The 15,044-nt window shown below is 45.5% G+C and overlaps 2 protein-coding genes across 3 annotated transcripts in view; both read right to left on the bottom strand.

Annotated features, from left to right (window-relative positions):
- The window catches only part of LOC139961195 (plexin-A4-like), a 92,950-nt gene that overhangs the window by 48,443 nt on the left and 29,463 nt on the right, over window positions 1-15,044 (bottom strand). The gene's annotated exons all lie outside the window — the stretch shown is intronic.
- The window catches only part of LOC139961196 (uncharacterized), a 101,162-nt gene continuing 87,468 nt past the window's right edge, over window positions 1,351-15,044 (bottom strand). Inside the window, exon 2 of the mRNA XM_071960201.1 lies at window positions 1,351-2,516. Coding sequence (XP_071816302.1) covers window positions 1,579-2,493 — 915 coding nt within the window. The 5' untranslated portion in view covers window positions 2,494-2,516 and the 3' untranslated portion in view covers window positions 1,351-1,578. The remainder of the gene's footprint in view (window positions 2,517-15,044) is intronic.

Below are 15,044 nucleotides of genomic sequence, written 5' to 3'. Positions count from 1 at the left end.
GAAAATTTTTTGCGAAATTCGCCCGGATTACCTTGGATTTATACTCTAGAAGTTTCCTTCAGGACTTCTGCACTTCCAAGGATCTTTTCCAGCCTGATAAGTATCCTTTTCTTGTAGGGAAGGGTGTTTTTGGGGGCTGTTTTTAGTGTACACTCTCGCCCATGCGTTCATTTTTTCTTACGTAACGTTTTTAGGGTAGCAGGTAGTAGCTCTGCGAGACTACTTCGTTCGTTGCCTATACCGCCTTGTTTACGCGGGATAGGCATATATTTTCGTATGTACATGTTTCAGCTTTTCTTACTTTAAAAGATAATATGTTTTGCTTGTTTCATGTACCTTCGTTACTTCTTACGCTTTTGTGTGGGTTTTCCCCTTGTAGCGTAATTTGTAGCGTTGCCTATACCGCCTTGTTTACGCGGATAGGCATGTTTTTCCGTATGTACATGTGTTTCAGCTTTCTTACTTAGCATAAGATGTTTTGCTTTCATGTACTTCGTTATTTTTTACGCTTTCAGTGTGGATTTTCACTTTTGTAGCGTAGTTGTAGCCACGTTCCGATATCTCCTAACTAGTCGAGATAGTCGGCTCGTTTCGTTGTTTTTCATGTTAAGACGGGAGTATCCTTGATTTCATATATTGTTGTATATTTTCATGTTTCCTCCAGTTGTTGCTACGTGCGCTCCCCGAGTCTCATGACTTGGGGTGTACCTCGTAGCCTTGTTCCCCCCTCCGCTGGTTCGCGGTTAGGGGGTTCTCTCCCTTTTATACATGTTTCGTCCCTTTTACAAGTTTTTCGATGCATATATGTTTAGTTACGTTGCTTCCATATGTCGGAAGTGTTTCTCCTTGTAATGTATCTTGTAAGCCGCGAACTCCTATCCAATACTAGGCGGTTCGATTACGTTGTTGTTGTTCTTGTTTGAACCTTCATATTTTCATGTTTCTCCATGGGTTTCGCTACTCGTGCACCTCCTAAGTGTCGGGAGTTTTCACTTGGGGCGTATCTCGTAGCCTTGTTCCTCCCTTCCCGCTCTGTACGCGGATAGAGGGGTTCTCTCCCTTGTATACATGCTTCGTCCTTTTCCTTCATGTATTCTAGTTACGTGTTCGCTTTTATGTGTGGGAAGTTTTTCACTATTGTAGCGTACCTTGTAAGCCGCGAGCCTCTAGCAGGGCGCGTTGTTGTTGTCACGTAACTTTACTCTCTGTTAGCATACCCCCACCCTACTTCCTCCCTATAGTCGTTCCGTTTGATACGTTAGACTATTCGCCGTTAGTCTCTCCTTAACGTGGGTTTCTCAGACATGTCTCGAAGCCACCTTACATGAGACCTCTGTCTAGTACTTTGTTTTCACACCAGACAGTGGCAGCACATCGACACCTGGCTAGCAGGCCGGGACAGGTTAGATCTATCACCGAACCCACAGTTCCCCTGGAGGGAATCGGAGGAGAGACAGGAGATGAAGAGGAAGTGAGAGAGTTGGTGGGAGTTGAGATGGAGAGAGGCCAGGAGAGGGCCGGAGAAGAGAGAGAGAGATGGAGATTTGCCACCCAAGGTGCCGGCGTTGTCCGGATGTATCACCAAGGGCTAGGGCAAGGGCAAGACTCAAGGCCAACCAAAAGCCCATGTGAGAGAGAGAGAGAGAGAGATGCAGATTTTGCCACCCAAGGTGCCGGCGTTGTCCGGATGTACCACCAAGGGCTTGGGCAAGGGCAAGGCTCAAGGCCAACCAAAAGCCCATGACAAAGACGGCCAGAGCGGACAGTCCGTCCGGGTCGCAGAGAGCGGCACCCGTTGTGGTGCGCGCAAAGAGAGGGGCTCCGGAGAGCCAGGGTCCGGCGAGACCTCAGAAGGAGCCCGGAACAGACGTTCCCCTCCGACCCAAGGAAGGCTAGGCTCAAGGCCAATAAAAGCCCATTAAAAGTTCCAACCGGAACGGACGGAATGTCCGGGTCGAGGAGAGTGGTACCCGGCGTGGTACGCACACAGAGATAGGCTCCGGGAGCCCGAGTCCGGCGAGAGAGGCCGGAGGAGAGAGAGAGAGGAGAAAGAGATATTGCCCCCCAAGGTCCCGGCACCGTCCGGATTCTATGACCAAGGGGGAAGGCAAGGGCAAGGCTCAAGGCCAATAAATAGCCCATTTGAAATTCCGACCGGAATGGACAGAATGTCTGGGTCGAGAGGAGTGGTACCCGGCTAGGTACGCACACAGAGTTGGGCTCCGGGGGCCCGGGTCCGACGAGACCACGGGTCCAGCGAGACCTCACAGAGAGTGCGGAACCGAGGTTCCACTCTGGATCCCAGGAGTCGGTCCCGGAGCCGGGAACCGATGAGATCAACAACTGCTTGGGCACCCAGAACGGGGTAGTAAGGGCAAACGCCCAATCCGAAAGGAAAGCCGGCTGGAGCGAGGTTCCCACGGCAAACGGAGATATACTTATCCCCAGCCTCAAAGTTAATCCCGCCTCCAAGAGGGGAAGAGTCTCTTTCATCAGGGGAGTGTTGCCCCCCGGAACTAGCAGATTGAGCTGCGACGACAGGTTTGAATCAATTGCGGAAAGACACTGCAATCGCTACACCATTTATCATTACACATCCCGAATGTGTGTTTAATGAGTACCAGCAGAAACCAGGACATGACATAGATTTCCTGGGCATTCATGGGTCATATTCTCCTTGCTAATTATTTTTCTCTCTCGTTATAATTCATCGCCATATGTCTAGGTTTGAAACCTTGCTTATGTTTTGTTGTTTAAAACGCTTGTGGAACCCCCTCCAGAGCATGTTAAAAGGCGCAAACTGAAGCGATTCTAGTACAGTCTCGTTACTTAGTACCTTGGCAACCTGCCAAGAAGAGAACGTTCTCGAAGCTTGGCAAAGTGCCAGGAAAACGAAGCCTTCCAAGAGTCTTGGCAAACTGCCAAGACAATATACCCGCGCTGTATATTTGTTATGAGAGGAGGGGGGCCAAGCAGTCACCTGGATTGACACGTGTAAGCTCAACGTTTGCTGCAACGAGCTGTCGACTACGTGAGCGATCCCATGGAATAAACCTCTCTATTTTTTGGGTGAATTTCCAAGACAAACGCGTTAGTAAGTTGGAAAAGGGGTAGGATAAAACCCCAACAAAGGTACAGTATGCGCATCGTGAATAATGTTCGATGTTCCGACATTTTAAGCACAGTTGCATTTCGTAGCACCTGATAGCCTAGTCGTGGCTATGCGCTAGGTGGTTTCAATAGGAAGTTGGGTACTTCTACTGTACTACACTACGAAATTGACACGCCTCGACATGGAGAGATTTGAGGAGTAACGGGTACGTTATCATAACATTTATTACGTGTTTATTACGTTAAATGTGGTGTGGTAAAAACGTCGACATAACGTTTCTATGAGATATTAATGTTATATTAATGTTATATTAATGTCTTAACGTAAATCGTTTTGAAATATGAGCCTGAAAACGTTTTCGGTGACATACCTCTTACACCACTAATAACGTTATCATAACAAAACACTACATGCTTAGTAACGCTTTTGTGTTTGCTGAGTAACTCCCCGGGCTCCGTTAAGCAGCCAGGGATTTATGAGGTGGATTTTCTACAAACCCACCCTCTCACCATCTTCACAGCCCCTGTTGGGAGTTTGTTTCTGATGAGTAGATCTATAGCTCAGTTAGCTCAGGGTTAAAGCCTTTCAGTCATAAGGTCCCCGGTTCAGGCCACCCCAAGATTAATGTATGTTGTCCAGCTACAGAGTTGTTGACTTTTCATAATCATGGACGTTAAATTTGTATGTAAGAGACTGACTTCTGTCAGCTTGCAGCTTGGTTAAGCCAGTGAGGCTTCTTCTCATGTTCCTACTTGCAGGATGATCCTAAATACGTTCTTAAATACATACATATAATTGTAGGAGTCACATAAACAGTAGCATTGTAGCTTTGTTTAAGATTCTGATGAAGCAAACTATCCATTCAGTACTCAGTCTCATTTTTTGTAGCAGGGTAGCATTGTTTAAGATTCTGTACTCACTCAGCAGAGTGAGATTCTGTACCTTCAGTACTCATTTTTAGAGAGTACTGTGGTCAAGTGGTGAAGGCAGTGGACTGGTGATCTAAGGCTTGCAGGTTTGGGTCCTGGCCGGATCATTCAGTTGTTTCCTTGGGCAAGGCACTTTTTCGTCAGTGCAGCTTCCCATCCAGGAGATACTTGTCTCTATGCTTGACAGGTTTTGTTGACCGGGGTAATATTGTTAGGCGCCTCAGGCATCATTATCTTTCAATAGGTCTACGCCTTTTCTTTCCCCAATATTATGATTAATATTTTTTAGCATGGAAAGAACCTCCACTAAACCTCCCTACAGGGTACAGCTTAGCATCATCAGGACATTCCTTTTCTTCAGAGTTTTCTGATTGCAACGGGTTGATAACTGAAGGAGTCATCAACGTTACTGTGGTACTGAATCAGTACTGTGAGTGCGGCTGTCCTGCAAGCGCTAACAAGGTCACCAAGCAGGCCGCTGTCCTTGACTTCTTTAGCAGCAGATACACAGGGTTGGGCTCTCTGGAGCCCTCCGGCGCCCAGGTACGGGGCTTTTGACTACCATCCTCTCAGACAACACGACGGTGGTAACATACTGTAGCTACGTCAACAGACATGGTGGCACCAGGTCAGAGAGATATTGCCGTCTGGCAAGGGAGACCCTCACCACAGCTACAGAATCTGGCATGGCCCTATAAGTCTCTCAGATAGCCAGAAAGGAGAATGTGATGGCCGATGCTCTGCCCAGGGGACAGCTCCACCCTGACGAGTGGACCCTTTCGCAACGAACATGAAGTAGGTTTTTCCACATGTTCAGCAGACCTCTGATAGACCTGATTGCGACACAGGGCGACAATGGGCTGCTCATCTTTGTTCAGGCGGCCCACCCGCAGGCCTTCCACATAATGCCAGGTCCCTGTCTCGAAACGGACCGGAAGCTTACATCTTCCCCCTCTTGGCATGGTCAGCCATCATAGTGGCCCCGCTGACCCCGGTTCGGGCAAAAGTTATCCAGCTCCTAGCGGACGAGCCAGCGATCCTGCCGGACAAACCACAGTCGGTTGTCCCATAGACGGGGCGCTGGCTCACCCGGACAGCAAGGGCCTACAATTAGGTGCCTGGAAATTGTCTGGTGTTTCCTTAGACAGAAAGGACTTTGGCCGCCAGAGTGAGAACAACCTTGGTACTTACGTTTTCTGCCTACGGAGATTCGGAGTATGCCGAACGAGACAGACTCTGCCTACCATGGCCTTTCTATCCTTGATCGCCGACTCCTTACCCACACTATTCCAAGAAGGGAGGCAGGGTTTAGACGATCAAAAACTTTCGTTCGGCTGTTGCCGCCTTCCATCAGGGGCTTCCCCTACGGCTCCACGCCAGGCAGCAACGGCTCGCCTTGACTAAGGTGCCTTCAGTCCTACGGTTTGTGGGGTGCTGATAGTTCTCGACCCCTCCTTCTTCGCTAGAACCAGGTTTGGGCTCTCCTACCGGGAGACATCATCATCCCAGAGATCAAGACCTCTTTGATCCCCGAGGACAGACTACAGTATGGTTTCCCATTAGGGCACTGAAGTGGTACCTCAACAGAACACAAGATCTCTTGGGTACTTCGACATCTCTGTTCTTCCTCCTTCGAGTGCCCCACTCAGCAGCCTGGGAGGATACCTTGTCCCGCTGTTTGGTGGAAGCCGTCCGCCCTCTGGCTACAGGTCCAGGCAGATCCATGGCTCACAACAGCAGGGGTTTCACTGCTTCTACAGCCCTGTTCGCAGGTTTTCCAATAGTGGACATCTGCAAGACGACGGCGTGGAAGACTCCAATCGCTTCGTCGCCTGCTACTTATCGGACATATCACAGGCCGATTTGGCTTTGGTCGCTCGATGATACGAGCTCCGGGTTCCCACCCCTCGGGCCTCCCACCATCGGACAGTGCCACTCGGTGCATAGGTTGTGCGGAGACAGGTAAGTGGGGAACGAAGTAAATATTATAAAACTTACTGGTTTATATATTTACGAGTGACCCACTTACCTGTCTCCATTTCCCGCCACCCTCCCCCGAGGGAGGTGGGACGCAGCCGGACGGGGGAGCAGTCGTTCGACCTGACTCATGACTCCTCGCGTTTCGTCGATAGACATCGCCACCCCCTGGGTCGCCTGCGGCTACTTGTCTATCGGTGGGTGTTGTTTCCTTAGTTTGGTTTACCAGGTTACTCTTTACCATCTAAGGTAGTATGGGCCTCGTCCCCTTGTTCAATTAGGCCTCTGTAAGTGTAGGGGGAGGCACGCCTACGGGATGACGGAGGGCGGACCCCCACCCCGACTGTTCAGGGTGGGCTCCACCCTCCGCCTGGAGGCGTCAGCAGTCTTTGTTAGCGTTAGATTTTTCCTTCTCGGCGAGCTCGGCGGGTGGCAGGGTTTACCCGCCACCCTCCCCGAGGTCGCGTCAGGGGCCACTTTGTGGGAAAGTGGTCTCAAAATGAAGGAAGGCCATTAGGGCCAGTGAGGGTGCACAGTGTTAAAAGATTACCAGGGCATTCTAGACACGGTAGAATGCGGTGCATAGGTTGTGGGGAGACAGGTAAGTGGGTCACTCGTAAATATGTAAACCAGTAAGTTTTATAATAATCATTTGGGTGACATTATAAATATCAATCTAGTCAATTTTGGATAGATGTGTTTGTCCTCCACTTGCCTGCTGTTGAGAATGTTTTGACGATAACCCCCCAAGAAATTAATGCTCGTTCCACCCACATGGTTTGTTTCCATTCCTTTTTACCTGTAAATTTGGTATGAAAATATTGAATCTACACACACAATTGGCTTGTGCAACAGCTGTAAAGGTACAGTGTACTGTACATTGAAGCTGCATGGCTCAATATGACAAAGGACACTCTGGAGGCTGGATGGAGTGAATTTGGATGGAGTGAACTGCAATGATTTTTATTTTAGGTAATGGGTGGCAGAAAGGGAGTGAATTAAAATAAAACAGGCCTACAGAGCAACATATATTACAGAGAGAAAGTCAGTGTCACACTGTGAAGGGTTTATTTCCTAAGTTACAAAATAATCTCGCAAAATTTGCTCTGGTCCGGCCATGGTCCTCTACAACAAAGTGTTAATCACACATATTTCTTGGCCAATGGGTTCAACACATTTTGATACAATGTTTTGTCAAGTGCTTTTTTTGCATGGTAATCTATCACAGTAAAACATATCACTTACATAGATTAGGTCCATGAAATTAGGAACACAAGCAATACAGCTGAACTGTCTGTCTGACAGTTGTAACTACAAGTTTGTTGTACTTTCTAGTGATGTCATTAACAGTTGGTTCATACCGCTGGTTCATACCAGGCCTCCAAGTGTATAAGACTACCCCAAAATATAATTGTCAGAAAAAAAATTTTCTTTAAAAATAACCGGGTAGAAGGACACCCTTAAAACACAAGTCTAGCTATGCACCTGCTCTGGAGCCCTGCTATCACACTGAAGCATATCAATGTAATGATTGGTTTTTATTGTAAAATAATAGTTCTTTGCTGTCATGATACATTATAGCAATTAAACTACTTTTTGAAAAAGAAACTTACAATTAGTTTCTAATTACTTCAATGTGCCCAAACAATGGGTGTGAATCTAATTTTTTGTAGGTAGACTTTGTACAAGGTATTGTGAATGACTAACTGTATATGACTGGTGCATGAGAAGGATTGTGACTCACTAGGACCTAACCTGACCTACATTGTTACAGCTACACTGCCAAAATATATATTACTATACTTACCACAATAAAGTATATTACTATACTTACCACAATAGAGTATATTACTATACTTACCACGATGTAGTAAATTACTATACTTACCACAATATAATATATTACTATACTTACCACAATATAGTATATTACTATACTTACCACAATATGGTATATTAATATACTTACCACAACACCTACTACTTGACATTCAGCTTTTTCAATCTAGGAAAAAGTTACATAACTTCAGCTGAAAATTCCAACACTTACTGGTTTGAATATTTACGAGTGACGAGCTTACCTGTCTCCTCACAACCTTAGCACTCCCTTCTACCGTGCCTAGAATGAACTGGTAACCTTTTAACACTGTGCGCCCTCTATGACCAGACCCCCCGGTCTATGCCCTTCGTTCTCATGAGACCGCTTCTCCTACCAAAGTGATCTCTAACCAGGAGCCGAGGGTTAGTCCTTCCCAACTCGTCCAAGGACTACCCTCACCGGCTCCTTGACACTAACATTGAGTTCCTAGAACCGCACACAGGGTGGCTAGTCCTCCTCCCACCACTAGAGCGGAGACTACCCTCCTCACCCCACAACAACAACTCCCAAATGTAGGAGACAAGTACCTTGTATTAAACCCTGATTCGAACCTCGCAAGCCGTGACGGCTCGAGAAAATACGATAAGTTACTACAAGTTACTGCAAGTAGCTATGAGCTAACTAGTAACTACGAGTAAATAATTACGTGTTACTACACATTTCACAAGTTACTACAAATTACTACAAGTTCTCACTAGACCCGCCAGAAGTATTTGGATGGTCGTATGAGGCCTTATTGGTGATAAACTTATACCTAAATTCAGTTTCTCTGGCCTGTGATGGGAGTTATGAGCCTGGTCTTAGCGACCACACTGTTTGACATAGGTGATAAGGCGAGAACTGATAAAGTCAACTTGACCGTAGGCCCTCCGTCCGGCTGTGTTCCACCCCCTCGGGGGAAGGGAGGCGGGAATGGAGACAGGTAAGCTCGTCACTCGTAAATATCCAAACCAGTAAGTTTTGGAATATTTATTCATTCCTTGCTTACCTGTCTCCTCACAACCTTAACACCAAGTGGCACTGCTCGATGGTGGAACGCCCGAGGGGCGGGCCTAGTACCCGCCAGACCTCGTATCACCGCACTGCCAAAGGCCGCCTCGGCCGGTTAAGTGTTAGATGGGCAACACTCCACGAATGCTGTAGACATTCGCCAGGTAGCAAGTATGTCCTTTATTGGTACTCCAGCAATGAGTGCTGTTAAGGCTGCTACCCCTCTGATGTCGTGGTTCTTGCAGAGTTAACGGCAAAGGGCCTATCGACCTCTGAGAGCCCTCTGGAGAGGAAGTCCCTAGACGCCTCAGAAACCAGCGCGCTGCCAAGGGCTCTGACTCGGCACCTTAGTTCACCTTTGGTGACCCAAGGTAACACCCTAATCTCTGGTATCAAGAAGTCACCGAGTTAATGGGATAGGACCTGACTCTTGGCAACAAGGTTGGGTCTGATTCAATCCTTACACCATTACTTCAAACCTGATATGGTTATCTTTTGCGGGTAGAGCGTTGGGGCAGATCCGTTGCCTTGCTGACGCCACTGTGATGCAGGAAAGCAGTTTCTTTGTATCTGCTGCTAAAGAAGTAGAGGACAGTGGCCTGTATGGTGACCTTGTTAGCGCTTGCAGTGCCGCAGCACTCGCCGTACTGCTTGCAGTACCACAGTACGGCTGATGACCCATTCAGTTATCAACCAGTTGCAATCAGAAAAACTCTGAAGAAAAGGAATGCCCTGATGATGTAGACCTAAGCTCTACACTGCAGGAAGGTTTAATGGAGGTTCTTTCAATAATAAATAATAATATTGAGGATTGATAAAGCGCAGACCTATCCACCGATAACGATGCTAGAGGCACATAACAATATTACCCTGGTCAATGATACCCTGTCAAACATAGAGACAAATCCCTCCACATGGCAGTGGTTAAACAGCCCCCAACTGACAGTTTATCTTACAGGTCCCCATTTATACACCTGGATGGAAAGACGCAATGGAGATAAAGTGCCTTGCCCAAGGACACAACGTAACGATCTGGCCAGGACTCAAACCTTAGATCACAAGTCCACTGCCTTCACCACTTGACCATAGTGCTCTCAAAATATGAGTACTGAATGGATAGTTAGCTTCATCAGAATACTCATCAGAAACAAACTCCCAACAGGGGCCGTGAGGATGGTGAGAGGGTGGGTTTGTAGAAATTCCATCTCATAAATCCCTGGTTGCTTAAAGGAGCCCGGAGAGTTACTCAGCAAACACAAAAGCGTATTAAAACGTTTCGTCTTTTGTTATGATAACGTTATTTGTGGTGTAATAAATATGTCACCGAAAACGTTTTCAGGCTATTATTTCAAAACAATTTTTGTTAAAACATTAATATAACATTAATATCTCATAGCAACGTTATGCCAACGTTTTTATAACACCACATTTAAGGTTATGAAAACGTAATTTACAGACTTTTTTTTAAATGCTATGATAACGTACAGGTCTGTTACTTCTCAAATCTCTTCATGTGGAGATGAGAATTATGTCACTTTTGTAGCTCAGTAAAAGTTTCCAACTTTCTACTGAAACCACCTAGCACATAGCCACGACCAGACAGTCAGGTGCCACAAAATGCAACTCTGCTTAAAATTTCGGAACCTCAAACATTATTTATGAAGCGTATACTGTATGTTCGGAGCGTGTTAGCGCTTGTAACTTTTGCTAGGGTGCTATCCTGCCCCCTATTTCAACTTACTAATGCGATTGTCTTGGTAATTCACCAAAGAAATAGAGAAGCTTATTCCATGGGATCGCTCACATAGTAGACAGCTTGTTGCAGCAAACGTTGAGCTCACACGTGGTAAGCCAGGTGACTGCTTGGCCACCCCTCCTCTCAGCAAATGGCTTAATACAGCGTTGTAAGTTTTCCTGGCAGTTTGCCAGGTTCTAAGAAAGTTTTCTCTTCCTGGCAGTTTGCCAGGGCTAAGACGTTTAAGTAAAAAGAATACGTCTTGAGAACCGATTTGAAACCATTCAGTCTTGCGCATTTTAACATGTTCTGGAAGTGAGTTCCACAAGTAAGTGTTTTAAAAAACAGTGTTTTAAATACAAGTAAGGTTTTAACCTAGACATATGAGCAACACCTGCGATGAATTATAATTAGAGAGGAGTATAATTAGAGGGGAGAATATGACCCATGAATGCATAGGAAATCTAGGTCATGTCCTGGTTTCTGCTGGCACTTGTTAAACAAACATTTGGGACATGTAGCGATTAATGGTTACCAGGCGCGTAGCCAGTATTTTGCCAAGGAAGAGGCGAAACTGTATATTCGGCATTGCAAACTATCTAAGCGTAGCGCCACCATGGTTGGCGCGGAGCGTACAAGGAAATTTTGGCTGAAAATGCCTCCCAGATCGCTGGAAATGGCACTTCCCATGCCTTGTAAGTTGCATCTTAGCATTTTCTCTTTTGAAAATACTAATACTAGCGATATCATGAAAACATTAAAAAAACATTAAATTTTTTTTTTAAATATGCTCAAGGGGCGCGGCTGCCCCCTTCGCCCCCACCCTTCGCCCCCCCTTGGCTACTCGCCTGATGGTTACACGATCGCCTTTGGAAGGAAAGTTTAGGGGGAAAAGCCACTTGCAATTGTTCTTTAAGTTTTGGTTATCCTGTCTATAATTCATATTAACATCCCGTAAATTTTGTGTCAGTCTTTTCATCTATAAAATAAGTGAATGAGTAAAAAAAAATAGATGATAATCATAACACTTGTGCGAATTCTTTCAATACGTTTACGTTTAAATACCCAGTAGCTATAACGAGAGCAAAGCACATGCTATGGACTAGCAGGGTTAGCTGCGTGATAATAACAAAGCCACGTGCAATCGACAGACTGTTGCTTAAATTCCCCACAAATCTCTGACCACATGGTTGTATAATATTTATCATTGTAAACGAAAAGTGCTGTAGGTACGAAGTGATAATAATTTTCTATGCATCTGACAGGGGGAAAATGTTTCTTGCTAGCTGGAAGTCTCAAAATAGTAAATGATAGTTAGTATACACTTCTGCACAAAGTTTTTCAGTGGACTTGTAATACTTACAGACTATTGGTCACACAAAGGAATTGTCGCGACCATGTGACCGCAAATGCTCTAGCAAAACACTCCACTCTTTTATTCCTTTGTGGACTTAGTAAACTCTACCTCAGACCTTTTCGGACCCTTTGGGAATGGAATGCAGGAGTTTGAGGTGGGGACAGACCCGAACATTTTAAGATCGGAGGGACCATCACTGTAACCCTCTCTGTGACCCGGTCTGGGGAGCTCTCAGACCATCTTTGTTTTTCTCCGCACCGGACGTGCCGGAAGCGGTATACTTTCTCCTTCTCTTTTCCTCTTGCCTTCCCTGTGGTCATATTCGGACCGGCCGCCGCTAGGGCCACAGGGGCATCTTTTTTTTTCTTTTGCCTTGCCCTGTGGTCCTATTCGGACCTGACGCGGCCGAGACCACAGATGGCACTGTTTCTCTTTACCTGTGGTCATATTTTACCGGACATCGCCAGGACCACATGAGGCACTTTTTCTTCTTCCCTGTGGTCATATTCTACCGGACATCGCCGGGAATGCAGGACCGGCAGGACCTGGCACCGCAGGACCCGGCACCGCCGGACCCCGAACTGCCGGACCCGGCACCGCCGGGACCGAAGGGCACTCTTGCCCCTTCCATGTGGTCATTTTCAGGCCGGCCGCCCTGAGGGGGCCTCCTTTCTCTTGCCTTTCCCTGGGGTCATATTCAGACCAGACGCCACCGGGATTGCAGTTGGCACTCTTTCTCCTTCTCTTTGCCTTTCCCTGAGGTCATATTCTACCGGACATCGCTGGGACTGAAGGAGGCACTCTTTCTCCTTCTCTTTTCCTCTCCATGTGGTCACATTCTACCGGACATCGCCGGGACCGCAGTAAGCACTCTTTCTTTTTCTCTCTTTCTTTCTATTTCCTCGCCACTCTCAGCTCCTTCTCCTTCTTCCCCTTGTTTCTTTCTCCCGTATCTCTCACCCCTTCCCCTCTTAAAGATAATAATAATATAGTTCTTATTAAGCGCAAAAAAACCATTAAAACATCTAGATGCGCTGAGCTCTTAGGGGACCAATCGGGCTCGGGATTCAACCTTACATCCCCTGGAGCTTGATTCTCTGCTCCGTAAGCCAACTATCTTTGTCTCTTGCCACGAAGCAAGGATTCAATCTGATACAAGCCCGGTATTTAGGACAAAAACCGTGATCATCCCACGTTCTATTGGAACGAGATGGTGCGCAATTAGCGCATTCAAGCTGGCTACAGGAAAGACATACGGTAACTGAAGCCCGAATTAGGTAAATAACAACTAAGAAAAATGTCTAACAATTGCAAAGGGAGCATTTAGGGGAAGGAATGTAAGCTACTGTAACAAAGAGTAGCGTTACGAAGGAATAATTCAACAACGTGCTTCAATTAGAAGCCTCCGGATAAAACAAGAGTAGTAAAAAACAAAATCTGGCCCAAACATAGTTTCAATTCCATAAAAAAATCGCTGTAGGAAATTCTGACAAAACACACTTTGGATGGTAGAATGAGAATGAAGGGCATAGACCGGGTCTGGTCATAGAGGGCGTACAGTGTTAAAAGGTTACCAGTTCATTCTAGGTAAGGTAGAAGGGGTTGCTAAGGTTGTGAGGAGACAGGTAAGCAAGGAACGAAGTAAATCTAAATTTTGGATGTCACTACCTGAAGTTGATTCCATATTTGAAACAGTTGGTTCTTTTTATTGGGTTAATTCACTGGCCTTCAGCCAAGTGTGCTTGAACAGAAACTGCTGTTAGTGTGTTGCAATATGACATACATGTAGCAGATACATTTTTAAATCTTTGAAAAAGAAAACACTTTAGAAAACTATGTAATTAATGTCCAAGGTAATGATTAGAACATGCCATATCTTTGGCATTCCTTAATACCAGGGCTCAAATTAACACAGACTGTAATGAAGAAGAACGCAAATTTGAGGTAGCAAGCCTCGGGAAAGAATCACACAACCAGGAAGTATACGGTCTGTCGGTCTATATTGTCAATACTGGATAAACAGCTCCATCCAGATACCCAGTAGAAATGTACCCTCACAAAGATAGTTTTACACCTTCAAGGACAGTTACCCACTTATTCCTACAAGAAAAATCACTTGATAAACAGTCACTTCTTGGCTAACAATATTCTGCACGGAAATCGGACGTCTCGCTTCAGTGATCGGTGAGTGGCAAGCGCAAGAACAAAGAGCAATTAACTCACAAGCACAGCATGTGAGCATCTAGACGTATCACATGGCGTAACTATCAATTTTGCCCAGTAACAAGAATATTTACGGGGAAAACATCTAATACAAGGTAGGAAACAATCATTTAGATACAAATGAAAGTTAAATTTATAGAAATACTAAGATCCTCAACCCATTAAGAGAAAATATACAGGCACTAAATTGTATGATGCCCACTAATATCAGCGTGAACAACTGACAGGGAACAAATCATGCCTACCTTGGATAACCTTGGGTGAGATCTGTTTAAGTTAAAGCGACATGGGGGACCAAAACAAGAACATACTCTGGAAATTCCACTTTACTACAGTAAATTGCTGCTGGTGCCTGTCCTGTCAAAACCAGAATGAAAACTTTTCATGGTTCCTTGCTGCTGCTCATTGATTTGATTCAGAGGGAACACTCCAAGTATGTAATGATGAAGCATTCGCTTAAGTTATGTGTACAAACTTTTGTTACCAAAATAATGCTAGCCAGGGCCCTTCATAAATATGCATGAACCATTTGTAGCACACATCAGCATATGTCTGCTATCTACAAATATTACTTATCCAATTTTTCACATTAGTAACTGCCATTTCATATATAATCCCTAACCGGGTAAACTCATCATTAGTCATGACATGAGAACCAAAAACAATTAGGTCCACCTACTCACTAAACAAGGTAATGATCAATAATTGCCTTGTGAAGTTATTAGTCTACAAACTTGTTACCCTACTGTATAATGCAAATGTACACACTCCCCACAAATACACATGTTATCAATTGCAACACACATTGCCATGTGTAGGCGTATACCTACCAATAACACACT

This window comes from Apostichopus japonicus, chromosome 20, assembly GCF_037975245.1.
Source record: "Apostichopus japonicus isolate 1M-3 chromosome 20, ASM3797524v1, whole genome shotgun sequence".
In the NCBI taxonomy this organism is placed as follows: domain Eukaryota; kingdom Metazoa; phylum Echinodermata; class Holothuroidea; order Aspidochirotida; family Stichopodidae; genus Apostichopus; species Apostichopus japonicus.
The sequence above is the reverse complement of the archived record's forward strand: the minus strand, read 5'-3'. Positions and strand labels throughout refer to the sequence as shown.